The 27,239-nt window shown below is 43.8% G+C and overlaps 2 protein-coding genes across 5 annotated transcripts in view; one reads left to right on the top strand and one right to left on the bottom strand.

Moving 5' to 3' along the window:
• Positions 1–23,126, bottom strand: part of sema5ba (sema domain, seven thrombospondin repeats (type 1 and type 1-like), transmembrane domain (TM) and short cytoplasmic domain, (semaphorin) 5Ba) — a 144,117-nt gene extending 120,991 nt beyond the window's left edge. For all 4 annotated transcript variants that reach the window (XM_029530088.1, XM_029530090.1, XM_029530089.1 and 1 more), the window contains exon 1: positions 22,956–23,126. The gene's annotated coding sequence lies outside the window, so the exon portion shown is untranslated. The remainder of the gene's footprint in view (positions 1–22,955) is intronic.
• A 1,315-nt stretch (positions 23,127–24,441) lies between these two features.
• pdia5 (protein disulfide isomerase family A, member 5) overlaps positions 24,442–27,239 on the top strand; it is a 47,965-nt gene continuing 45,167 nt past the window's right edge. Inside the window, exon 1 of the mRNA XM_029530250.1 lies at positions 24,442–24,534. Coding sequence (XP_029386110.1) covers positions 24,469–24,534 — 66 coding nt within the window. The 5' untranslated portion in view covers positions 24,442–24,468. The remainder of the gene's footprint in view (positions 24,535–27,239) is intronic.

Genomic DNA, 27,239 nt, shown 5'->3' with positions numbered 1-27,239 from the left:
TTATACAGCAATTATCCAGAAATACATTCTGTCAACAAATCTGGAAAACAATGACCTTCACTTCAACTTTTACAAGCCCGAGCACTCTCCCCGAATATTTACCCTGGATTTTTAGATTTTACAGCCTCGGGAGAAATTCAGAGCAAATTAAACATAAAAGAAAAAAAAAAAAAGATCATAGATGGACATCGCTATTGAGTTAGCTTATAAAATTATTAATGCACATTAAAAACCCATTCAAAGACAAAGCCTTCCTGATTTAAAGGAAAGAGGCAGTCAAGCCCAGATTAACTGATAATAGCTTAGTATCAATTTAAATTTTCAAATCTATGTAATTAAGATCACTTTGAAATACCCATGAGCCTCAGCTGTCCCTGTCATGCGTCGGAGGCACAAATCAGAACTCTGCATTGTACTCGATTAATTCTTAAATACTCCTGAATGTTTTATTTTGTTTGGACTCTGTTGCCTGGATGTTTTTTTATGGACTTGAATGACGGAGTGAGAGAGAGCGAGACAGCGGCGGAATAATCTAAACTCATTCAAGAAGGCCCGTGGTGGTGGACGCAGACAAACGGCCGCAGCCACACAGACGAGTTCACACACATGCACGGCATTTCTCAAAAGGTCGCCTCTCACAGACAAGGCGTTTTAACTTGCACAACCTGAAACCATGGCATCACGTTGACAGGCAAAGTCATCCGTTACCCTTGTTATTCTGCTCCATTCCACCCTTCGCGCCCGCCGCCGAGGCAGTGGCAGCGTGACAGGGTTTCCAGCCCCGGTGTCGTATGTCCTTGGCTTTCCATCATCGCACACGGCACGACCTCTGACCCCCTGCGCTCCAAATTCTCAGAGACGATGTCTCTGGGTTAGTGGAGAGGTCGCTTTTGTTATTACCAGAGAGGTGACGAATGGCTTAAAGGTTACAGCTGAGATGTAAACAAGGACTGGGCTTAAATACCACAGAGGGACTAAAAGCATCACTAATGCCAACAAACGCATAACTGCCCGCTCTAAGTTTTATATGGATGCGTGTGTTCCTGTATTTCCATCTTCATGAAAACCAATTTCAGGCTTTGCGTCGTTTGTATTACTATTCGATTGCCCTCTTCGCTCAAATGGCCCTCTGGCGTAATTAAGTGGCACCTCCATTATAGAAGCCCTGGGCCGCTAAAGCATGAGTGTTTTCTTTAATGTTACTAACTGCAACGCTGACCAAGTGGCTGAGAGAAATGAAGGGGCGCTAACGGTGCTATGTAAATGCACCGATCCTCAGAACGTGCTTGCATTAGGTCAAAGGTGCACTGAACGCTGAATGTTAATCATACAGGTGCCATTTCATGTTTGAGATAGAAAAGAACGCATCTTTGTTGTTTCTGCTCTGATCTTCTGATTCTTTTTTCTTTTTTTTTGGTCGTCGATTTAATCAACTGCATTTGTATGAGATGAGAAGCACGTTTCAAGCATGATTCAAATTTCAGTGCAAATCTATGATCGGAAAATCATCTCTTTTAAAATTTTGCACATTTCTTTCAAATGATCATTCTGACTGCGTACGTCTTATATCAACAGTGAAGTGATAAAGTGTGTTAGCAAACAAAAACAGATCCTACAATGATCTTAGATGTGGCTCGAGACATCCTTCGTTCCTTTACAAGACTGACGCGGCTTGGTGTCGTCCTTACATCAGTTCCAGGCCTTCTTTCATGTCTCTAAGGTCCAAATGACATCTTTGATGGTAACTCCACCTCGTGTCTCCAGTGGGGGGGAAAAAAAAAAAAAAAAAAAAAGATCTGTGAGCTTCGTTATGATTTCCGCTGCAGGAGCTTTGTCTCATCGCTCTGGACTGACACAGCTGGCAGTCCGGAGCTCCATGAAAGGTGCTAACAAGAACAAGCTAACACGTGGAGGAGATCAATCTGTGTTCGACAGTGATAGGACGTGAGAAAGCTAGACACTGATACCATTCATTATTAATATTCTATAACAGCTTTACCTGTAATTTGACTGGAATTGAGCTTTCCTAATGTAGATTTTCCTACAATGTCACTCTGACCCACCAACTTTGTGTCAAAAAAATTTTTGCCCAAATTTGAAAAACAGAAAAGATTATTGTGTCTAACACACACATAATGTATAGTATCCGCCTCAAACCAACTTAATGCCAAGCCAAAACTGAAAGATTAAGACATTTATAATCACAATCCTAATAAAGTAAAGTTTATCACATAGCTTCCACCAACAATCAGGATTTAACCATCAACAGAATTTTGTTACATGAACAAAATGAGGGAAATGAGCTGAAGAAGATGGAAAGATGGGGGGGGGGGGGGGGGGTCGGTCTGTTCTGCCTCGCTGTGCAATCCCATCATGTGCCTGCAGGTACGTCTTCAGTGACTTTGACTGGACAACATGTCTGCTGTGGGACAGAGTCTTTCCGACAACGCATGCCGCCATCCTGGGGCTGAAGATCACTGTGCAACACGAGCGCACACAGCCCCACCACATTTTCCAATGAAGACATCTGCACCTGAAGCGTTCTCTCTTTGTGCCCTCTGTGTGGAAAGGCTGCTCACGTCCGTGCGTCTCTGTGTGGACAGTGTGGTCGTTGCAATTACAGCGCGTTGTGTTGGTGCAGAGTGAAGTGCACAGCGGGGGGGATTGCATTGTCTGCAGGCGGCCGCCGGCAGCAGCGACCTTGGCTGCAGACCAACATTATACTTATCGAGCTGAATATTGATCCGCGCATCAGAATTGTGCAGCAGCCAAATGGCTGTGCCAGTCTTGCCAAGGCAGGCTGAATGAGACCTGGATCCATTTTACAGCACTTGACACAAACATGAGGAACATGTGATACACTGCTGTGCTCAAGTGTGAAATCCCATTGTGAGGGTGATGAAGTGTGTCACCGAATAAATTAATCACATTTGTCTGAAACACTAAAATCATCAGTCCTTTTCAGCGTGTTGCAATAATTGGTTTAACTTATTTTGCTTTAACCCTAATTAGATAAAAGAGCAAACATGATGTGACTCTTGAGTGCGCTTTAAACGAGTGACTACATTTACATCTATAATGTGCTCTACGTTCAAACTGCATATATTTTAACAGTAATTTGCATAATGGTGCCGTCAGGCTTGGTCATGAACTGTACGAGAGCGAGAAACAAACTAGAACTTACCATCGACGGAGCGGAGACGTTCATAACAAGTTTCCTTCACTGACTGCAGAAAAATGAATACTTGCTTTGTTTTTCTTTTCTTTTTTTCACACCAACAACACAGATACCAAAGCTGATACACGAGATCACAAGTGCCGAGTTCAGATGGGTCCATCCTGGATTCAAGTCCAAGTGGGTAAAGTATCCAAATTTGTTAAGCTCTGCGTCTGAGCCAGTCTCCTTTTTCTCATCCAATGGTTTATCTTCGGTCTGCTTTTAGTTTCAGATTGCAGAATATAAAAGAGGAAGGTCATTTAACTGAAGCAAATATGGAACTTGCTGGGTTCTTGATTTTTGTGTTTGTTTTTTTTTTGTTTTTTTTGGTCTTATTTGTTCGTCATTTGGGTTCCAAAAAGTTAGTTTGAGCTTGCAGTGACTGCTTCCATTTTGGATCCAGTTCTTGAAAGCGTGCTGGCTCTGACAGGTCAACACATTTGAAAATTTAAGAATACATGCAAGTATAGATGAATGATGAATGTGCAGTTGGTGGAAATGCACACAAGTGTTTCCAGGGCACACAAAACTGGATTGTGTTCGTTTCTCAATTCCCAAATTTTGTAGTTCTGTCCAAAATTCTTACACAACCTACGATCACTATACAAGCAATATATCCCATCATGCATTATGTGTTTGACCAATTTAAAATGACCTCAGATTACAGTCCTGTACATGGTGAGTGTAGTGAAGGAATGAGTTATCTCAGACACAGCCTTGAAGTTAAAAGCTTGGGTTTGTTACTTTTGTGTGTGCGTGCGTGTGTGTCCCCTGGCAAAGATTTTGTTGTTGTCTGTGCGACTTGCAGTGTGATTCTGTATTTAGTTGTTATGTATTTCCGCTGTTAGCTGCAGTGCACTGATCTCTCAGGGCCAAGAAGCAAAAACCACAAAAAGGGCCGTACAAAGAAACGTCTCATCAAAGCGCTCCTCTTCGTCTTTAACAAAAGCGCTGCTGACTACAAAGGACCTGTTTGTGGCTCACGAACTGTCATGTGAAGGCCGCACCTGTGGTGATGTACAACTTATGAAATCAGCATTTCTTGTAGCTACAGACTGTGTACATTAATGATGCAAAGTTAATCTAAATACACACCGCTCACAAATTCTAATCCATGCATATTTGATAAAATGCTGTGAAGCAACGACTTCATATCGCAGCGGTTGAATTAATGAACCGGGCCCATATATGCAGCAAGTCAGCGTTGATCGCCCTACAGCCTACAGCCTGCGTTTCCCCATTTCTAATCCAGAAAGCCGAACAAAGCTTTGTGGGAATACCCCCAATAGCGCGCACTCCAATCCTCTGTCCCTCATTATCCAAAACACTTGATCTGCGTTTCCCTCTTACTTCTCTTCTACCACACAACCGAGCAGAGGAACACTGACAGTAGTTTCATCATTAAAACATGGATCCAGCCAAATTTCTCTCTCTCTCTCGACTGTGGGTGGAGAGCAGCTGCACTCAGAAACACAGAAGTGATTCTTTCATGCGGTCTTGAAGTGGTTACTTCTCTCTGAGGAGGACGAACCGTATGTGGCACTGCGAGGAGAAGGAAAAACCGTTTGCACCTGCCGGCCACATGCATATTTACACCGACAGACCGTGGGGCCCTCAGGATGGGGCCGGGGACGGGAAGGGCCGAGTGCGAGGAATTATTTATTGAGCCAAAAGGACAGCAGCTTACAGAGAGCGGAAGAGAAAGGACAGCGCCGCTCGTCTTTTCCCTGTTGCTCAGATGCCATCAATGGCTGGAGCGAGCTGAGCTGAGCTGAGCAGAGAGTGGGCGATGAGGAGGAGGAGGAAACGAGAGGGACGTGAAGGGGAAGGGCGCATTGCAGCGCCACACAAACCCTCAGAAATACACACCTTGGGGGGAGGTTGCCCACAGAAGTCCTATTCAAATCTAAAACTCTTTCCTCGGCTCTGTGCGGCTGATTTACAGCACTTTCACAGAGAGAGGGAATGAGCTGTATGCATTATGGTCATCAGGAGCCTTTTCTGCTGCTGAAGTCGCAGCTCAGTTTTGTTTTTTTGGTTTTTTTTTTTTTACTCTCCACTGTGTAAGTCATGAATAGAAAATTGAGTGAATTTTTCCCCATCAGCCTAATGCACTCTCTCCACATGGAAGCAAGTAGAGAGTTAGTTTTTAAGCCTGTCATGGATGACCCGGTCTGACCTTTTAACCATTAATATCCCGGGACTTTAAGTAATCCCTTAAAAATCTGCACTGTTGAATTTAAAATTTCATTGGCATGCAAGCATCCACTCCCCTGGTTTCAGGCTTCCCATCAGATGTTGGAGCCCAGCTGTGGGGATTTGCTCTCACACAGCCAAAAAGAGCATTATAGAGGTCCAACATTGACATCAGGTCATAAGGCCAAGCTCACTGTGCAGCTCATCCCAGGTGTTAAATAGTTTTGATCTGAGGGGTCTGCAAAGCCTGAAGTTGAGAAAACAGGAACGAGTCGTCCCCAAGCTGCCACCACAAATATGCCTATAATATCACATTATTTTGGATTAGTTTTTATTGGAACTATAAGGCCGGAGCCAAACTATAAAAACTAGCCCCAGAACAAAGAGACACTTGTTTGTGTTTGATGCTTAAAAAAAAAAAACACTTGAAAGGTGTCTGGCATACTTTTAGCTCGCTCCTTCGTGGAGGACGCTGACTGTGATTCCCAGCAGTCCAATAACTGTGGCTCAGAGTCAGGGCAACCAGGACTCACAGCAAAAAGGGCCGAACGGGCCAACACTGAAGTGAAGCTTACTGTAGCATGTTCATACATACATGAGCTCAGAAACAATGCCAGCAGCAACATATGCTGAAGGTACGACTTCTTGAAACATACAGATTACACCTTTGACCGTGACCTTGGGTCACTATTAAGATTCCTGTGTGACTTCTGCAAATGCAAGCCGACTACAACTCGATCCTCCGCAAAGGACTTTTGAAATCCAGCTTTCAAGCATACAGGCTTTGAATATTTTATACTCAAAAGATTGATTTTTGGTATCCCTTTGACTCTATATGTTAAGGGATTTAAGCTGAAAAAACAAAAAAGAACAGCCTCAAGCACAAGAAACCTCAAACCTGCACAGACACTACAGCTGATGGGGGAAAAAAAAAGGTGACGACCTCATTGTCTCTTAAATCAACACACAATCATTCTGGGGCTCATTTCAGTTTGGGATCAACAGCCAGCAGAGTGAGGGATGGGTTTCGTAAGAGAGTGGACTGATAGAAAAGGAACTGCAGGTGATTCATCTTCCTGAGCCGAGCTTAGTTAGACGAACACAGAAGAGCTTTTAATCAATGAAAATTCCACCTGGGGCAGAGGCTGAAGGAGCCAAGCTCTGTGAAAAGCAGAAAAATTTGTAAAAGAGAGCCACGAGAGAGCTTCGAAATGAGGAGCTTCAGACAGAAAAAAAAAAAAGCAGCTCCTGATGAAAAAGCTGATAAACATAAAATAGAGAATAGAACGCTGAGATAAATGCTGAAAGTGCGACGAGAAGAGGGGCGGGAGACGGCAAGTATTAGACCATTTAACAGAACGAGAGCAGAGAATCAAGCTCCCAATCCATCTTTGAAAGTGGAGGAATAAAGCCCCCCATTTATCACAGCAGTTCTACGACAGAGCGAGAGAAAAGAAGGTGGCAGGTAACCAGCTCCCCTGTCTTTTATCGAGCTCCTCTCCTGGGACGACAGCAGAGAGCTCACGCCTTTGGGGAAGGCGGCGAGGAGATAGACAGCGTCTGATTAAATAATCCGGTGTTTACTGCCACAGACCTGCCTGTAATACGCACCGTTTGTTTAACAACTCTTCAAATGGAAGCACTTGGCAACCAAGATTGAATCGCAGAACAGAGGGACGGGTTTAAATTATATGTGACGCAGTAAAGGAGGTTATTAATTTAAAAGGAAGCTCTGCGCGGCGCCGTCTGAATGCATATGTGCATCTCCTTCACCTGAAGGTTCTCCTCCAACTGATTTCAAAACTTTCCCAAAAGAGACGCTGCAGCCAACACATCATCACAATCTATGTTCTGACAACTCCTTCAGCAAAAGTCCATGAGTTCATTCATCCATCCGTTTCAACAATCCCAGGCCACCCTGGTCAGGTCTCCAGTCCATCACAGGGCCAACACACAGAGACAGACAGAGACCAACAACCACGTACACTCACACTCAGACCTACGGACAGTTTAGAGTCACCAGTTAACCCAAACATGATGTGTTTGGATGGTGGGAGGAGACCCACGCAGGCGGGGAGGAACATGGAAACTCGACAGAAAGGCCCCGAGATCTTCTTATTGTGGGGCAACGGAGTTATAAATATTAAATCCAGTTGAAGAGACGGCACTCTGCACAATCCCTGCAGACCAGTGAAAGGTGTGATTCAGGTTTTCCTCTCAAAGGAGCAGAACAAAACCTCCCGAGATTCACTCCGACACCTTTATTCAGTTTGTGGATCATTTCTCCTCATCAGCAGGACGACCCTGAAAAACACGCCGGGGCTTCCGAGGACAGACAAGTTGCCCCCGAATACTTCCAGTTCATCTACAAATATCTGACAAAGAGAACAGAAAGTTCAAGAGTAATCGCAGTATGGATGATAGAAGTGCCTTCAATCAACATAATGACTGATACATAATTAACAAATTCCTCCGTTTAAAGTTTTAGCACAACCGTCTTTAAGGGCCGTCAGTTCATTTAAAAGAAAAACAAAGAGCAGGAGAGCTCTCTGTGTTAAGTTCTGCGCTTTCGATAACGTCCGTGTGTGAGTGATCATTTTGGAGCGAGATGCAGTAAATCACACCACTTGGGCTTTTTTTGAATTTAAATTCACTGCCAGATGACATTTGCCAAAAAAAAATTCTATTAAAGCTGCCGGCTCTGAAGGTTTTGGGGATGTTTGAGGAGTTAGCCAGTCTGAGTATTATTTTAAAGTTTGAGAAGCACTTTGCTGGAGGAAACAGTGTTGTATGTCGTACACATCATAAAGCACTGTGAAGCTACTGCGTGATTTTGGGCAATATCAATAAAACCGAGCGGAGTTAACTCGATGCCAAGTCGGAAGTAAGAAGCTGATAAAGCAAAGCTTTTAAATGAAGAAACTTAATAGAACCATTGAATAAAGTGCCAGAGTGATAAGCCACAGAAACCTTGTGTGTAGGCAGGATGATGTGCTCCGATAGCTGGGCCACAATTAATGCGCCGTTATGAATCATTTATAGGGAAAACACTAAGCCTGGGATGGAGTTGGCTCAGTCAGCAGGAGAGCCCATAAAAAGCAGCAACTTGCACCTCCAACATAAAAATTTCAAACAAGGTACGATAAAGAGTCACAGATGAAGCATCCATCAAGAAAGACAAGCTTGGGAGCGTTGCCTCAATTCGCTGAGCGGCGCTTACTGATACCTGTGATTGAATGGAAAATAAGGCGTTTCAACCTCAGCCAAAAATATTTCACCTCCTCGGTCTTGTCAGTTTCGAACATCTTAGGTTGCTTTCTCGCAGCCGTGGGTGGAGTACGCTTTGAAATGGTCCACCTGTGGAGCGTTTTCAGTCTGGCACAGAAACAGAGAGGTGGGACAAAACACGCGAGTGGCATCGGAGGAAGAGGACTTCTAGTCTTTTCGTCTTCATCACACTCCTCTGCCAACCGGCTGTCTGGCTGTCCCTGGAGGCCAGAGCTGCTGCGCTCGATCACAGGGGGTGTCAGAAACACACACACACACACACACACACACACACACACACACACACACACACACACACACACACACACACACACACACACACACACACACACACACACACACACACACACACACACACACACACACACACACACACACACACACACACACACACACACACACCACACACACACACACACAACACGCACAGGTATACATATACAGTAGCACAGAGGATCTGTCCTGTCCTCTGTCCCCAGTATCAAATGACTGCTGTCAGCAAAGGCAGGGCCGCTAAACTGGATCCAGGCCAGGTCATTTCACCGCGGCGAGGTCGCTCTGCTGCATCACAGATCTCAGCAGCATCACTAATCACAAAGCCGCCATTATGCTTTTTAATGCTCGTCTAAAACTACAGTGCTTATAGGTTATGGAGCCATATCATCTCCGTGAGTTACTGGCTTCTGCTACGTGCCGCACAGAACAGCGGACTAATTATTCCAAGTTGTATTATGTGCTGCTAGTTTTAATAAAATACAACAACTATCTCCCAATATGTAATTAAGAGGATCATAAAGAGGCCATGAATGGTTTATGGAGCTAATACTTCCCTGAAGCTCGTTTTTAGCTTTATGAATGAAATAATGACACATCTTGCTCTTCAAAGCTGCAGACATTTTAGGCTTTACCTCTCATGCCAACTGAATTGTATATTTCAGTACATTTCATTGAAAATCTCATAAAAACCAGTGACACCACGCACGAGTTCACTGAACAGGAGCGCTCCCGAGTAAACAAAGTACACAAATATAATAGTTGTTATATTGTGTTGGCGGCACCTGCGGAGCAGAGCAAGCCCGTGAAAATTATAAGATCATCATCATGCCAGGATTCCAAATGCATCACCTGCTGAAGATTATAAAAATCATATTTTAGTGCTTGAGGAAACCAATCCAAGGCACACAGCTCATGACAGAGCAAAGAGCTGAAAGCACACCAGTAACTCCCTGCCAACATAAATCTGTCAGGGAAGTATGCAGCCACTGGAAAACACTCATTTAGCAACCATGTTGCTTCTTTGTGAGACAAAAAGAAACGTCCACATAGATGGAAGAGAGAGAGAGAGAGAGAGAGAGAGAAGCAGAGGACACCTGAAGTTAAATGCAGTATTAACTGCCACAAATTGGCGTTGCCCAAACAACAGCCCAGAATTTCACGTCTTGTTTATTTGCTCCGGTGCTGCAGAGTGCGAGAGGGCTCTCTGTCATTTGTGCTGCCTTAATGAATAGGAACACGTCTTCAGCGGAGTCAAAGACGCGTGGGCACGGCCGCCATCGCCCCCAGTTTATAAATCGCCAGGGCGTCTGGGCGTTGTGCCAGCAGGGGCACACAGTCGTCGCAGCAGGGGGGCATCCAGGGTGGCATTTAGAGAGTGCAGAAGTGAGGCTGAGTGAGCCGGCTATAAGAGAAACAAGCTTTTTATTTCCACTTTGGTTGCTGAAAATATACACTCACTAAATGTGTTGTAAAGTACGCGGACAGCATTGCGGATCTAGAACTTAGACTTTTGGGCTTTTTTGTTTTTCATGACTTGGGTCAGACCTTTTGTTCCCATTTATGAGACTTAACAGCAAACAGTGTGTTAACTGTTTTTGAACCGGCTCGTTACCATTTCAACATGACAAGGCCGCCACACACAGAAATGGTTTTTCTCAGTGAGGTGTGGGGGAACTCCACTTGGCCGGCACAGACCTTTGACCACAGCCTCTTCCAACACCTCTGGGATGAACTGAAACTTGGAGTGTGAGCCAGACCCCACAAGTGAGACATCTCAGTAATGCTTTTGTGGCCTAATGGGAGTAAATCCCTGGGGCCAGATTCCAAAGTCAGGTGAAACCCCAGAAACAAAAAGGATGGAGGTTATTACGACTGCACATAAATTCATTGTGATGACTTGTACTTTGAGGAGCCACATTCTCCTGGCCATGCAATATGTCTTAATATATTCTAATAATATTATTATAAGTAATATCTATTAATCACAACAACTTTGTGTCCACACTGAAGAGCATTAAGAGAATTAAAAATGAATAAATATATCCAAATAACAATTCACAAATTCAGAAATGTAACTTTCTGGTTGGGGTGGTGCAAAAAAAAAAAAAAAAAATGCAGGACGAAGCAATGAGGAGAGCTCTGGCTAACCTTTGACATTTTATTTTGCAAAAACAAGTTTATAACCCAAGAGAGCATCAGATGCCAGCTGAATGCTCCACAAACGAAACCTCAGCCTGCTGCAGAGGAGCCGCGGGTTAAAAGTCAGTATCTTCTGTGTATATTGGAAACAACTTATTCAGTGAAAGTGAGCAGAAGATAGACGCCATCGTCTGCATGCCGACGAGACACCTGAGAGGCTGAGTGAGGAGTTTCTCCCCCCTGTTGTCTTGTCACTGCTCCCTGAGGGCGTCATAATTCACCAGAGCCACAATGAGAAGCCAAATCCAAGAGGACTGCAGAAAATGAGAGAGCAGCATGTGTCTACTTTACACACACACACACACACACACACACACACACACACACACACACACACACACACACACACACACACACACACACACACACACACACACACACACACACACACACACACACACACACACACACACACACACACACACACACACACACACACACACACACACACACACACCTGTCTGACCCCCACAGTAATTGCTAGTGCTGTTGGGACATGACGCAAGTAGTCATCTGTCTGCCCTCATCGTGCATTTAACCAGCCAGGTGTTCATAAACACCACTGTTAGTTCGGATAAATTAGGTAAACAAAGGCCACAAGAATTTATTGAAGAATCAAAGTCAGATCTCTGGATACGGGAACAGGGAGACTGAAAGGACGCATGAGAATGAGTGATTTTGGTTTTTTATCCCTGAGGGAAAAAAAAAAATAAAAATGAAACATTGTGACCCCAACACATGAAAACCTTGTCCTTCAGCTGATGTGTACACTCTTTATGGGATAAGGAAGTTTCACTGATCAACATTTTATACTGAGACATACTCAGACAGCAGCAAAATGCTGTCCGGTAGGTCTATTTTCTAACACAACTCTTCAATAAAAGCCTAAATACAACATACCTGGACACGACGTTTGACAGGCTTCAATACAATTTCATATGTTTTCCCATAAGGAAATTCCCATAACATTTGTGTAGTTGCTGGCATGCGAATCTTTTCCACTCGCTGCATGATGGTTGACAGCTCCAGGAGACAACCTCTGAAACCTTACGTTGCATTGCTGCATATACAACAGGCCTCCCTGCTGCTGAGTAATGAATGGGGCTGCTGGCCAAGACGAGCTGGAGTAATCTGGCGTGAGCGGGGGGCAGACATTTACTCCACCATAAAACATCCATCACTTTTACGCGTCGCTAGAAAGAGCTCCACTTCCTTCTTGTTGGAGCTTCTTGTGGCAGAGATGTTGGAAAATATATAAGAAGGTATATAAGCTGAGCGAGGTGTGCGCAAATGACAAGCTAATGTTACCTGCTGTAAGTGAATGAATGCACAAAGGAATGTGTGTATGCCAGAAGCTCATTCATCATACCATCCCCAATTCTTACACCAGCGTCACACACTCTGCGTGCTCTGAGCTTTTTTACACTGCTATTGATACAAGGTGAGAGCCAGAGGGGTTGCCGTCTGAAGGTGGTGGGCGGGGGGGCACCAGGTGTAAAGGTCACTGGAGAGGAAGGAGGAAAAAGAAGAAGCTATTTCTCCCTCCGCTGACAAGCTTTATCTGCAGCACACGGTGCTCGCATACACACACTACGCACCATAGCAACCCCAAAACAGGCTCCTTTCAGCTTCGGCATTATGGGGCAGCGTGGAGTAAAGGGGCAGAGGGAGGGAAGGTGCAATGAAGTGCAAAAACCCAGGCGGGGGGACAAGGATCCTCAAAAGGAGCTCTAATGGACCTTGAGATCCAGGTGGGGGACATGAAAGCGGAGCAGGTACCGTGGAAAAGCTTTGAGGTTGTTTCTTTCCTCGTGCAAAAGGGATATCTGATGTAAAGATGTGTGCGCGGCTGTCCAATGTGCAGAAACTAGCTGTATATAGTGCAGTATAAGGCACATCCATTATGCTTTCCATTGTCCAGACTGCTCAAATATCCAGACACAGGGTGTTTTTTGTTAAGGGGGGGGGGGGCAGCAGAATGAAAAAAGCATGGTTGGTTGCTTATCGCCATTGTGCAGACGTTTGGCCTCCGGTCTTCCATCACCTCACTCCTTGTTTTTCCTCGCCATGGGACTCTCAACAGCTGACTGGTAGCCCCCCCGCCCCCCTCATGCCACCCGGGGAGGGGCCACCTCGACTCGTTTGATGTTTAAAATAAGGCGAGCAAGCCGACGTGGACGCTGAGACAAATGTTTTGCCATAAATCAGCCAGATAGTAAGGGCAGATTTCAGGGGAGACACAGGTGAATCTCATTTCCTTCTTGGCTTAATTCAACATTTCAATTTATTCCAGCTTTCATCCGCCAAGTTGGAAAAGTAATGGATTTTTGTATAATAAATAATTCACATGATTGTGATTAAACCGCGGAGCAGTTTGAGTTGAAGGAGCCGGCGTGCCTCTCAATACTGATGGCGACGACGGGGCCACAAGAGTACACTGTCTCCGTTTGTGTCAGGGCATTAATCACTGTCACACTCCTCTCTTTCTCTGTCTGCTTCAGCCTGAAACGGACCCTCCTTCCCTCGCTGAGAGCCACTTCTATCGTCATAGTAACCAAAGCCAACCATGAACCAGGCTCAGCGGTGCTGTAAGAGATGGCGGAGCTCGAAGAAAAAACTAAACAACACTGTGTTTACACATCAAGTGAGGACCTGGGTCATCTTCTGAAGGGTCTGCTCTCATATCAGAGACATGCGGCTTGTTGGCCGCATGTCGCATGTCTTATTCAAGAATGAGCTCTTGAATAAGGCTCCTCTTGTAGCAGCATCCCCCTGCAGGAATCAACCTATAGCTTAAGTCACAAAGCAGCCACATCTTGGAGAAAAACTCCATCTCTTGTTGGCTGAAGTCCAACAGACTCTTCTGGCGAGGGCCAAACAAAAAAGGTCAAAAGATGCAGCGGAATAATTTCTGCTGAAGTCTGGCAGGTCGAGCTGGCGTACAGCTCAACCTGCTCACACAGCTACTGAGAAAAACAGAAGACACCATCAAACAAAAACAGTGAACAAGTGTTGTCTAATTCCCAGCGAAATGCTGTGATATTCTGTTATCTGAGCGGTGTTACAGAAGACAAAATATAGTAAAGACTTTCCATTATTGTTTCCTTTTTTCCAGAGAAATTTCCACCACAACAAACAGATTGTGGGTAATATAGTCGCTGCTGATTATTTTTGACATTATCAAGTCAGTGTGACAGCAAGTTTCACTGTTTGTTCATAGAATATATTGAAAAAAAAAACTGTGAACTTCAGGAAACAAAAGGTTTTTGTTCAGTTATAATTGCAGTAGCTCGGGGAGATCTGTAATCATGTTAAACGCGGATGTTGTGTCTTCAGGTCAGACTCATGCTGCATCAAACATTTGGAGGGTCTGGATTGTGACAGTGAAGGATGATTTTGTCACACAGACAGGAAAATGAAAATGTGTTTTACTTGTGTTTGAAATAGTGGGCTCTTTGCGATGCATCCTCTGCTGTTCACTGCCGGCTGGTCATGGTCTTGTGTCAGGAGGAAAATGAGATACGGAGAACGAAAATACAGCTTGGAATTTGCGATCTCACAAAAAGTGGTTTATTTTGGCGAAGTTTCTTTACACTTAAAAACAAACTACCCTCATGCAATTATCCGCATTGTCAGTCTTGAGGTGATTTCCAAGAGATCAATTCTTTGAATCAAACTTTATTAAACTGAGCGCAGCTGCAGTGATAGGAGGGGTTTTTAATCTGTAGCTGTTCATAAAATCATTAACTGGCAGCTGAGGGGACAGAGGTGGAAGTCACCACCCAAAATTTTTGTTACATTCTTTATTACCAAGATAAACGTGAGAATTGATCCCAACAAAAGATTTTAGGTCATATGGCCCAGTCTTATGGGAAAACTTTAGTCAACATTTAGAGGAAATGTGTGAAGATCAGGCAAGAACCGAGGAACAACTGGTACTGGGGACAAACCCGCTCTGGGGGAGGCAATGAAAATAAAAACCACATTGACTGGAACAAGTGCCCAACGCCCTCCCAACTCTGAGTCAATTTAGCCTTTGGATTACATCTCTTTGTCAGCCAACATCTGACAAAGAGATGACTTCTCTCATATTTATTGCTGCAAAGTCATCAGGCCCATACTGTAAATCACAGCCTGACTTGTGGTTGTCCAATTACATGTCCAACAGGGATGCGGGGTAACGGTGAGAGCTGAGACCGGCTGCCTGCTGATTTCCTCCTGGTCATTACTGCAAACGTGTGTGTATGTATATATGTGCGTATACAAAGCAGGCACACACACATACATCGTCACAAAGAAGCACATTTACAAACCAGATTGCTGACCAACAGAGATGCATGTGCTGTGTTCTCTAATGAGCCAAGTTTACCGCTCAGAGGCAGTTAATCAAAGTCTAATACTGGAAAGAAACCAATGCTAATAAAAGTTAAAGTAAACACATCACTCTGAACTCTGATCTGCCTCGGCTAATAGCCTTCAAACCAGCTGGTATTGTTCAGATGCCACACTGAATCACAGGCAGCCTCCCTCCACCCTACAATAACCCCAACACAACCGCTACAGTGGTAAAACATACGATGAAGCCGGTCTTTTACCTCTCAGTTTGTAAATACATAATGAGGTAAATATTTGAAGTTGTGTCCAATAAAACTGTTGTTTGGAGAGCTTACTGCAAATCTGTTACCTCACCAAGCACGGGCTGGGGAAAAAAAAAAAAAAAAAAAAAGAAGTTAAACCCTCTCCCTGTGATTCCATTCGGAGAGATACAGAACTTTTAGATCTCCAAAGTAGAAAATTTGCCTCATTTCATTTGGATGGTTTCTTTAAAGGACTGCACAATGGGGCTTTTCAAAGTAAAATGTATGAAAGCCAGAGATCCTTGAGATGTAGTGTAAGGTGGTAAAGCAAAAAGTAGGTTTGATGAGGCTACGAAAACTGTTCAACTGAAGCTTTTACGGCATGTTGTAAGTTGAAGGTCGAAATTTACATCATATGATTCCAGCGATGTGATTATGACATTAAAGTAAGATGCTTGAAAAGGCAATGTGATTCATTTCTATATAGATAGTTTCTCTTACTCTGCTGCAGCTCTTAACCTTAAAAGCACATATTCAAACTAATCCACCTTATTACCAACCAGAAGAGTCACATAAAAGTGTATTAATATTATTCTGATAAAACGTCCACAGGCTTCAACTTTTTTATTTTATGGTTTCAATAATAGAATAAAAAAAAATAAAATCACAATACATTCTCTGAAGGGAACCTTCAGAACAATATTTCTCAGATCGCTCTGAGGGAATTTATGAGACCTGTAACATTTGAGACCTCTCTAGTTCGTTGGAAATCAAAAACTGGAAATCTGAGAGCCAGTGGTTCGGAGTGGTATTAAAGCAGTGGAGCAGGGACAATGTTCCCACCATCCCCACAATGGGCTCAACACCCATCTTCCAGCCCAGTCCTCCGGGTCACAACAAGCCTTGAATAAGCTCCCTTCCTAAAGCTTCTGGGGGTTTCAGCCATGCGTCCACAGCATCAATGGGAATAGTGTTCCTCCCCCCACAATGGCCAAATCAACTGTGGGAGCACTTTCTCCTCCTTTTGCTCCCCTTTTATTCTTGCCCTGCTCAGACCTTGCTGGGGCTGAACAGAAGAGGGACAGGAGAGAAAAGGCACATGCCTTCACGTCCGCTTTGCATGCATACAAAGAGAAAAATCAAATTGCTCAGACATGCACGCATGCGCACATGCCCTTATGAGCACATGCTTGCACCCAACAAACGCACACACCTCTTCCAATACTGAGTGGGATAAAAAAAGAATGAGTGAAAAGAAGGAAACCACTGAACAGTTTGTCACTGTAAGGAAAACGCCTCCAGCAAATGTGAAACACAACGGAATTAGTATTGGGTGGAGTTTGAGAAATAATGAATGTACACTACATTATACAAGGAGAATTAATCATTTAGTTGATCAGTCCTTAATATGTCAGAAAAAAATGAAAGCTGTGCATCACAAGCTCTCAGGGCCCAAGACGAACTCTTCTGTTGAACTATTTTGTTTAACCAAGTAACAGTCCTCACTCAACATTATTCAACTCACATTAATATGAAACAGAGAAGACACCACATCCTCACACTGGAGCAGCTGGGAATGATAACTAATATTTTCATACAGCGCCAGTGCAGAACAGAGGTGATCTCAAGGCACAACTGGAGAAATCATTTGCAGACACCCGCAACGATTCCCACCAAGGGCAGACGCTTGGTGACAGTGGCAAGAAAAAAAAACAACTTTCTTTTAAGAGGCAGACATCACATCACATCAAGAGCCACAGCCAAATAAAATGTAACTCAATAAAAGCTTCAACATGCTGCATGATATATTCCAGACTGATCAGACAATGATATGAATCAAATTACCATTTTAGGGCAGATCTAAAACCAAATGGGGGGGTGGGGGTGTCCTGGGAAAACCCAGCTACTACAATGAAATTCTGATAGAACGTCAATGGATCCCAGAGGAGGTCGGGAACATGAAATCCGAGTGGGTGGCGTTCAACACCTCCATTGTGGAGGCAGCTGTTCGCAGTTACCATCAAAAGGTTGCAGGTGCCTGTCAAGTCGGCAACCTGAGAACCTGCTGGTGGACACCAGCGGAGAGGAAGGCCACCAAATTGAAGTGGGGGTCCAGGGGTCTCCTGAAAGAGTAGATTGGCTCAGGGTTCACATCTCTGCTTTATGCAGACGATGTCGTCCTTTTCATTTCAGCTTGAACTGGGAGGTTTGCAGTTACACAAGACACCCGGGACGAAAGTCAGCACCTCCAATTTTAAGGCTCACTGGCAAGCACTTTAGGGAAAGTGCTCAAGGGTTTTGGGTAGCGACCCATCGAGTGAGACTGGTAATCCAACAGACTACAATTATTTCCTTCAATAAGGTGTCTGAGCTCACCTGTATTGAAAGGGCAAAGAAGCCTGGCATCTGCCGGCAGCTTGGATTAGAGTCATTGCTCCTCTGTAATGAAAGCAGCAAAGTGAGGTGGTTGGAGCATCCGATCAGGAGCCATTCCAGGTACCTTCCGCTGAAGGCTTTCCAGGCACGTTCAACTGATAAGAGGCCCTGGAGTAGGCCTGGAGCACAGTGGAGAGACTATTGATATCATCAGGCCACGGAGCCCCTGAGTCCCTCAGGAGGAGCTAGGAAACATTGCTGGAGAGAGCTAGCCCTGCAATGAATGCTTAACCTGTTGATACCGTGACCCAAATCCAAAATAAGCAGGAGAAAAATTGGCAGATAACAAACCTTCACAATAAAAAAAAATAAAAACAACATCAACAACAACAACAAAAAAAAAACCCTCATTAGGTTGAAATATTACATTCACCGTCTTATTTTTTGCTTTCCCTTATCATCTCTGCTCCCTTTATTTGCAAAGGTAATTACAACACAGAGAGAAGGAGAGCAAACAATGGTGACAGATTTCCTGAGACAAATTGAGACTGTTGAGTCGTATCATACAATGATTAGCGAGGTTGCAGACAGAAAGCAGGGACATTGCAGTGGTGTCAGATTTCACAGACAGATAGGTTGTGTGTCAAAGCAGAGAGAAATGAGGTTACAAACAACAGCCACACCAAGTGCACACACCATTCAGACACAATAAGATCCTGGGAGGCTGAGGGGACCCAGACAGACATTGTGGAATAATTCATTTCCACCCACTGACTCAGACTGCCCCACGCAGACTGCTGGCCTCCCTCTGCTGACAGCAGATTCTCATCAGGGTGCTGCTGGAGTGCAGCAAACTGTATTTGTCAGGCTACAGTTTGTTGCTGACAGTAACATTGGCCACAAAATTTTCACATCAGCCAAAAATAATAAAAAAAATAATAATAATAATAAAAAAATGAAATAAAATCAAGCCTAAGCCAAAATGTGCATGTGTCTGCACAAGTCATCAAATAGCTGTGGAATGATTTCATTTCAAATAAAATGAGGTGTACTCGGGCACAGGACCTCAATCAGGCTTCAGAGAGCTTGTGAATGGGAAATGGCAACATTTATGTCAGTGCTGTTGGATAACATAATCACATTCACTTGACAAGGCGGCAGAGCTTTGTATTCTGAGTATAAAGACCAGAATGAATACTAAGGCAAGGACTGCCGCCACAAGTCACTTCGGCTGAAGCTGTGATTTCAAATCTGGCATCATATTTACATAACACAGAACAAGAAATGCTCCAATATGGCAGCAGCAAAATGTACAGAGCCACCTTAAAGTAAGCGGCTCTCCGTGTCCTCTTTTGTCTAAACATCTCAACAAAAGCATGGCATGTTTTCTGCTCTTTCTGCATGCAGGCAGATATGTTTTTCCTCAGTGTCCTCTGACCTCATTACCCTGTGAATCCTGTTCTGGAAGGCCACTTTAAAAACCTCTGCCTCACTTTCACATGTCAAGGCCTGTATTTATAAAGAGAAGTAAAATCAAGATCAATGGTCAGTTGAGTGCGTCTCTACCAGCCGCTCAACGCCTCGCAGCAGTTCTTAAAGCATCCATTCTGGGGTTTTAAGTGTTTAAAAAAAAAAAAAAAAAAAACATTTGTTGCTCCTGCTCTCAAGCTAGGATTCAGTCCCCCAAAAAAAAAAAAAAAAAAAAAAAAGAGCTTGAGGTGTTCAACTGCATAAATAAAATGAGGTCTGGTTCATATTAGCGTCGACAGATGTGCTTGTTGGACGTGCTCAAAAAAAAAAAAAAAAAAAAAAACAGCTGAACAACCGTCTGACTGCAGAAAGGTGGTAATCAGGATCACAGATGGTAATAGTTGTCATTTTCCATTTGGTTTTTGTGGCTGAAAAGCTGCACCTTGACATGAACACACAATCTATCAAAACCATGCAGACATTTGTTTTCCTTCAAACTTATTTTTCCAGTTTCACAGAGCTGGGGATATGTGCATGAGGAGCGTGAGCTCACACCAGACCGAATCGCGTTATCCGTATCTCTTATCTCTTCAGACAGACACATACTCGTGGAGGTCAGGCCGTCTTCCTGTTGTTTATTTTTTTCTTAGAGAGCTAATACCGGACAGAATAGAGGACAGATCAAGTTCTCCAGACATTAAACTTTTATATCCGTTGACCCCCTTCCCAGGGATGTCTGACAACAGGTGTAATCCACATGGCAGCTTAAATATGCATCATTAAAAATTTGATGAAGAGGCTGTCGGCTCATCTACTCCACACCTATCATATTAGTTAATGGAACTGAATTATTCATGTTGCCACGAATATATGAACCCTACATTTAATAAGAAACAAAACACTTTCACACACTGTCACTACAAAGGCAGCAAGGAAAGAGCGAAACACAGTAAGAAGAGGAAAGTGAGTACAAAGGTGGCCTGAGAGGAGCTGGGAAGGAGGCGGTCTTCCATCCAGTTTGTGTTTTGTTTTGGTCTGGTTCCCCTCACCAGGACCTGTCAAGAGCCCTCATAAGTTCATCAAAGATGAAAACCTGTTTTCCATTTGAAAGGGCTGACCCAAGATACTAAAACAGCTCTTCAAATAACAAAAGTGTTAATGATCCATAAGACAAGCATGTGCGCCCGACAAAACCTGTAGGAATATATGAATATCCATCAAAAGATGGGGGAGATGTGAGACTTTCTCACGTGGCCATTGATGAACAAAGTAAAAACAAGTAATGCCAACTACTAGTTTGAATTCCAGATGAGGCGACTGGAGTTGTAAAGGATTAGATGCTGTTTACTGAGAAGGAGATTGGGGGAATAGCACTGTATCAGCCTGATGATAAAAGCAGTTATTGAATTACATCACCGATAATCATTAACAAATGACTTCATGGAGAGCTGAATTGCAACATAAACCAGTTATGTCTTCTGATACGTTTACAAAAACTCAAACCAGCCACGCACAGGTATGTATGCCAGAGCCATCTTTACGATAATGAATAAAGCAGTGTCCTTCAGTGATGCTGTCGAAGACAGCAAACAACTGGGGCTGAATATATTGTGACAGATGAAAACAGCACATCATTTAAAAGGGGCCTAAAAGCCCCAGTGGTTGATGGTGAATGGTGGTGACGGCAAAATAGCTTTCAAGTGAATAAAGCGATTCTTTTAGTCAAATAACTGTGTTATTTCAAGCTGCAAATTCTTCAAACCATGGACAAAATATCTCAGAGGAATTACCAGATAAAAGCGTGTTGGAAAGTGCTAGACATTTAATAACCTGACTCAAAAAACAAAACAAAAAAAAAAGTAGAAGAAGAAGAAGAAGAAGAAGAAGAAGGAGGAGGAGGAGAAGCAATAGTCCATTATAGGGGAGTGCTCCTTTATGTTTTAATTTGTCCGAGCTCAGATAAGTGCTGCACCTTTGCTCCAGCGCAGTGTCTGTGCTCACTTGTGGAGAGCACAGGCAGAGTCCGGCACTTGCAGCAGAGGCTCATTATCACTCACGGCTGCAAAGTGCCGCTCAACACTGCCCTCTGTTGCTCCAGCGCACCTCCAGCCCCGGACGATGCATTTTAGAATAATCCACTTAAATGTAAGCAAGAGGGGAAATGTGCTATTTTAGAATACCGTGCGTGTTTGTTCGACATCTCCCGGCCTGGGAGGCTTTCTGTCGGACGCTCACCCCCCCCCCCCCCCCCCTTTAAAATGTAACATAAAACAGATCCAGAGCGTCTCTGGAGGTAGAAATGGAGCAGCAATTCGTCCAAGTCACAAGCTCAGGAATAATGACTTTCAGAGCTGATCTTTGTGTGTGTGCGTGTGTGTTTTCACACTGCTGAGATTTGGAAAAATACGATATTCCTGTTTGGTGCACACAATGTTGTGCGCAAAGGCGACAGACTGCGTGCGTAAAAGCCAACCGGGAGAAATTAAGCAGAGGTCGATGTGGGCGGTCTTAAGTAGGTCATCAAAGTTCACAGGAGTTGAGGGAGGGACAACAAGGTGGGCAATAAAATGCTGTGCCACCTGCAGGTGCCCTCAAGTAGGTTGCCAGGTTTATAAATAAGTCCACACGGGAATTTAAAAAAAAAATGAAATTTGACGCACGATTGAAACGTTTAGATCCACATTTCTCGGGAAGATCATATCACTTAAGTTTTCCATAAGGATTGGTTAAAAAGTGCACATATTAGCATTGTGGAGACAACAGGGCAGCGTGCAGCACAAAGTAAGTTTGACACGGTGCTAATGTGGCTGGCACAGGCGGCTCCGGCAGCCCACAAATGCTGCTCTGATCCTGGGATGAAACGTGAGTGGAAAGTAAAACTGGCGAGGCATAAAGGAGCTGTTAACTGCTGTGAATAACACATGCTGCGGATAAACCACCTCACCTGAGACAGCCAAAGTGGCCAAAGGGACAGAAAAGTGTCCGACGGTCCGAATTTGATAAGAAAACGCCACAAAACGCCGCATTGATAGAAAACCAGTCCAGAGAAAAACGGACCTCAGCATGGCTGAATAAAGCTTTCCGAGTGGCGAACCCATCACCGATAGGTTTTTTTATTTATTTTATTCTATCTAACCACGCTACTCAAGCCAAAGCAGGGTATTGTGGTGCTTTGTCTCCACATAAAAAAAAAATCCAGGGCCACAATCAAACTCAAACTACATCCATTTCGCCTTTAATGGCAAATCTAGAAGCTGCAAACTGGCGCACAACACACATAAAAAGTGCTTTTGTTTCAGTCGTTTCAGGTATTTTGCCAAAAAAGAAACAAAGAAAAAAGTGATTTTTCCTTTTACCTTCGAAGATGTTTGTATTCCCCAAGTTGGTGACAATGCCAGGCAAAGACGAGGAGAGAATCAGACTGGCACCACCGGCCGCTGGAAGCCAAATAAAGACGGTGATCTAGCGCGGTGTCCTCCGCCGCTGTGCGCGTCCCTCTCCGAACGACCTGCAGCCGACAACTGCGCTCTCTCTCTACTTGGTCGTCGGACGATACCACCGGCTTTGGTGAGGTGGGGGGAGGCGGTGGGAGGAGAGGAGTGAGGAGGAGTGGGGGGGGGGGGGGGGGGGGGCAAAAGATGGGGCCGATTTTACGCAATAAAGGGAGGAAGTGCACGGACACCCCCGGAGAGGTGGAGGAATGTCGCAACAGAGCGGCCGTCCAGAGAGAAGGCAGCTCCAGTCTGAGTGAATCACAGCGAGGACCAGAGAGAGCCAGGAGGGCTTGTGGGAAAGGCCTGGCCTTCATGTTGTTGTGTTGTCTGGGACTCCACTGAACCTGCTGTGTGTGTGTGTGTGTGTGTGTGTGTGTGTGTGTTTGCTGGGGGGTAACCTGGCAATAAAACTCCAATGGGAATATAAGTGTTTTGGGTTTTTGCTGCTCAGCTGTTTTGTCGAAAGCAATCATTCTATTCTTTTGTATGTATTCTATTCTGTCTTCACAGACAGGTGTTGGCTGAAGATAATGATATGAGCCAAACTCCATTCATACAATAACCAATTTGTTTTATTTACTTCGCCTACACACCACCTTTCTCTATTCATAAACTATTCAAGGGAAAACTATCTGTTCCAACCAAGCTCAATTGTAAACCTCTTATTTATATGGTTTTATTTTTATTTATGTATTTATTTTACTGTAGTAGAATAGTGAAGTCTGCAACTACACCTAGGCAAACTGAACTTAAAAAAAAAAAAAAAAAAAGGTTTCATTTTAGCAAGTGCTCCAGGAAGTCCAAGAGAAATCAATTTTCATGACAGGCCACTGTAAGTATTCTGCTCTGTTCCTCCCACCCTTAACAAATATGAGCTTTTCTCTAGGGGGAGAATTTATGTAAGCCAGCTGTGAAATCTTTTCATGTATTTGATTTTTGTTGTTGTTTTTATTTTGAATTCGTTGTCCCTTTCTCTGCACTTTCTCTTCATTCCCCAGCACTGATTAGACGCTCTTAAGAGCATTTCCAAACCAAACATCGCAAGGAACGCGCTTCCAATTGATAAAGGGCCGATTAACAGCCATTCAATCAGAAGCCAATTTGTTAATTAACTGACTTGCAATATGACCTGCTTTATGGTGATTAAAAACAAAATCGCGTACGCCGGTCGGTCCCTGGCTGGTGGCGAAGTGCAGGTGCAACGCCGCCCCCTCGGGTTTTTCCTTCTTTTTAACCTAATCTCTTTTCCTTCTGAACCACATTTCCCAAGAAGCTTTGCGCGGGCGGCCGAAGGATCCGGTGGAAAGGAGGAGGAGGAGGAGGGGGAGGGGGGAGACCGATCTGCGCATGCTTAGCCAGACGTGGCAACGGCATCATGGCTTCTTCGAATCGCCACGGGAGTCGGATGAGAGAGGCGAAAATGTTCGTGTCGGTGATGCTGGTGAGTCCAAGGAGCTCTGTGTTTGTTCCCCCGTGTGCTTGTTTAAAAACTGTAGCCGTTGTGAGGAGGTATTTTTTGTGCTCGCTAACGGAAGGAGGGAGGTTTGAAAAAAGAAAGAAGAAGAAGAAGGAAAAAAAAAAAACCCACCAACAACAACAACAACCCGCCGCTCTTCGCCGCCTCTCTCCGGCCGAGCAGGAGGTAAAGTTGACAGCCCTCCACTGAACTTGGTGGTCGGATTGAAGCAGCCAGCCGTGCCGGGCTGTTGGTGGTGGTTGTGGAGGGTGGAGGGGGGGGGGCGGACTCACGGGACTGGACTGCCGCACCGTGGCGCAGGTAAAGCCGGGGGAGTTGTTTGGATAACCGCTCTCACACGGCGGCTTTTCGGGTTAACGGTCGCCCGAGCAGAAGGGTCTCCCTCCGCCGTCACTAACGTCCAGACACCGGGAGAGACAACTTCTGTCTTTGTATTATTTTCACCCCTGTTCCTCTTTTCCTTAAAGCTAACTGCCCCTGCTGTCATTACCGGGCCATTGTTGCTGTAATGAGTATGAACTGCGGCCAAAGAGTCGCGTTTCTAAAAGGAATAGAAAGTTTAAAACTTTCATGACTTGATCACAACTATTGGGTGGAACTAGTTTCTGTGTTTTGTGAGGAAAACAGAAGTGGCCTTTGGGATCCCTCCAGGTCAAGTGACAATATGTTTACATTTTATTTTTAGTTGTTTATTCTTCCAGCTTTTTTATGACTATTTAAGAGGACAGTGAAAGATTTATTGATTTATTGATTTAGTAATGACAAGGTGACTTATTTCAAGAGCTTATCTTAGCTTTCTCCCAGGTTTATGTTCAAGTTTGCTTGTTGAGCGGAATTTCATGCAAACGAGTTATTTTTCATTGGTGTCCTGATTTTGAGCCCTTTTCTGTTTTTTGATCAGGTTCATCAGACTGTGGGTCTGCAGGCCTGCCTTGATTTCCTGCCATAAAGAAAGCTTGATAATGTATTAACATACCACGGTATCCTGGTTTTTCTATACAGCTTAAAATCTGTTTTGAAATAGGTTTGATCCGGATCAGCTGTTTTCATGTTCAGTACACAGTGTGGCTGCTCTAAAAATCTGATCTTAACCAGGATACTGCGCACACTCATAATAGTTTATTGGGACCAAATTAGTGCCTTGATTTCAATTAATCATATTAGTACATTTATGAAAATCAATTATTCATTTCTTGACCTAATGTAAGCCATCATACTGTTTTCATACTGTTCATAAATAAATGCAAGACAACAGCAACCTGGAACCAGAAGAGAAATACCTCAACAAATCTACAACAAAAATCATCTTTAAACACTAACATATAGTGTTCAGCAAAGTGAAAGGAGCTAAAACCTGCAACCATTCATTCAATCTGCCATCAGAACTGTGTAACACTGATACGGACATTTTTCTGTTTGCCTTCCTGTTGTCTCTGCAAATAAGGGTAGTGCTTGTGTGTTTTTACACTATGCTCTGTATCCACTTGTGCAGGGACTAGGGCTGGGCGATATGGAACAAAATCTTATTGCGATATTTCATATCAGGCCATATCAAAAGTCGATATATCACAATATAAATCAAATAACTATTTCTGTCAGAAGTTAAACATATGAAATGTGCTACAGACCTTGTAGAACTGTATTTCAAATAAATAAAATGATTATATAATAAACTAAAATATTAATTCTGACAAGTCAAAAGCTTGAAGTGTTACAGGAGAACAAAAACAAATCAACAACTAAATTCTTTGGTCAATTACAGAAAAATAAAGTGGGTAGTAAAAAATAGAAAAGTCTCAATTCTGAGCTACTCTGCTTCTTGTCGGTTTTCAAATTACCAAAATGCCCCCACACTATCGAATTCCTCAGACCTTTCTTCTCATTAACGTCCTCGTCTTTTGAGCCTTGGGCTGTGTCCATTGGGGTGTAATCTTTGGGGACACTGTCGCTCATGTTAACATTTTCTTCCATTTTCACATACTTCGCTCCCACTCCTAACGTACTGGTGGCCAAAACATAAGCACATGTGCTTACATTTAAGCCGGCTGCATCATCTACTCTCTCTATGTGTGTGTCAACCTAGCCTGACGTGGCTGTAACTCAGCTCCAGCTGCGTAATTGGCTCGGCACAACGCTTTTCTCATGATGATTGGCTATTCGTGTTGTCTGTCAAAACATAGATGGAATGAGTTCTATCGACCATGTCTTATATTTCTATCGAGGAAAAGTTATTTCACGATAATTATCATTATCGTTTTATCGCCCAGCACTAGCAGGGACTATTCAAAATTTGGAACCATGCCACTGCACATTGCATTTGAAATTAAATTTTGACGTTGGGGTTAAAGTGCTCTGCTATAATTTAACGGTGTTAACAACCACAACAGCCCCCATTCATGATTGTTAATCTTCAATATTCACGTTTGTCCTGAAGTCTCCGACCTTCTCTTTGGTTCCCTTATCTACAAGTTATGGATCATTGCTCTGCTGCACTGCCATTGAATTGAAGAAAAATACCCTCAAATTAATTTTTCCAGTTGCTATTTCTGCCCATAAAACATAGAGCAATACAACATGTCACTGTGATATACAATGTGCAGAAATTCCAAAATGTAGATGGATGGATGGATGGATGAATAGTTCTACTTACTTGTTCTCACAGTCTGCAA

The sequence above is a fragment of the Echeneis naucrates genome, chromosome 21 (genome assembly GCF_900963305.1).
Source record: "Echeneis naucrates chromosome 21, fEcheNa1.1, whole genome shotgun sequence".
Taxonomy (NCBI): domain Eukaryota; kingdom Metazoa; phylum Chordata; class Actinopteri; order Carangiformes; family Echeneidae; genus Echeneis; species Echeneis naucrates.
Note: the sequence above shows the minus strand (reverse complement) of the source record. Positions and strands in the feature narration are given on the sequence as shown.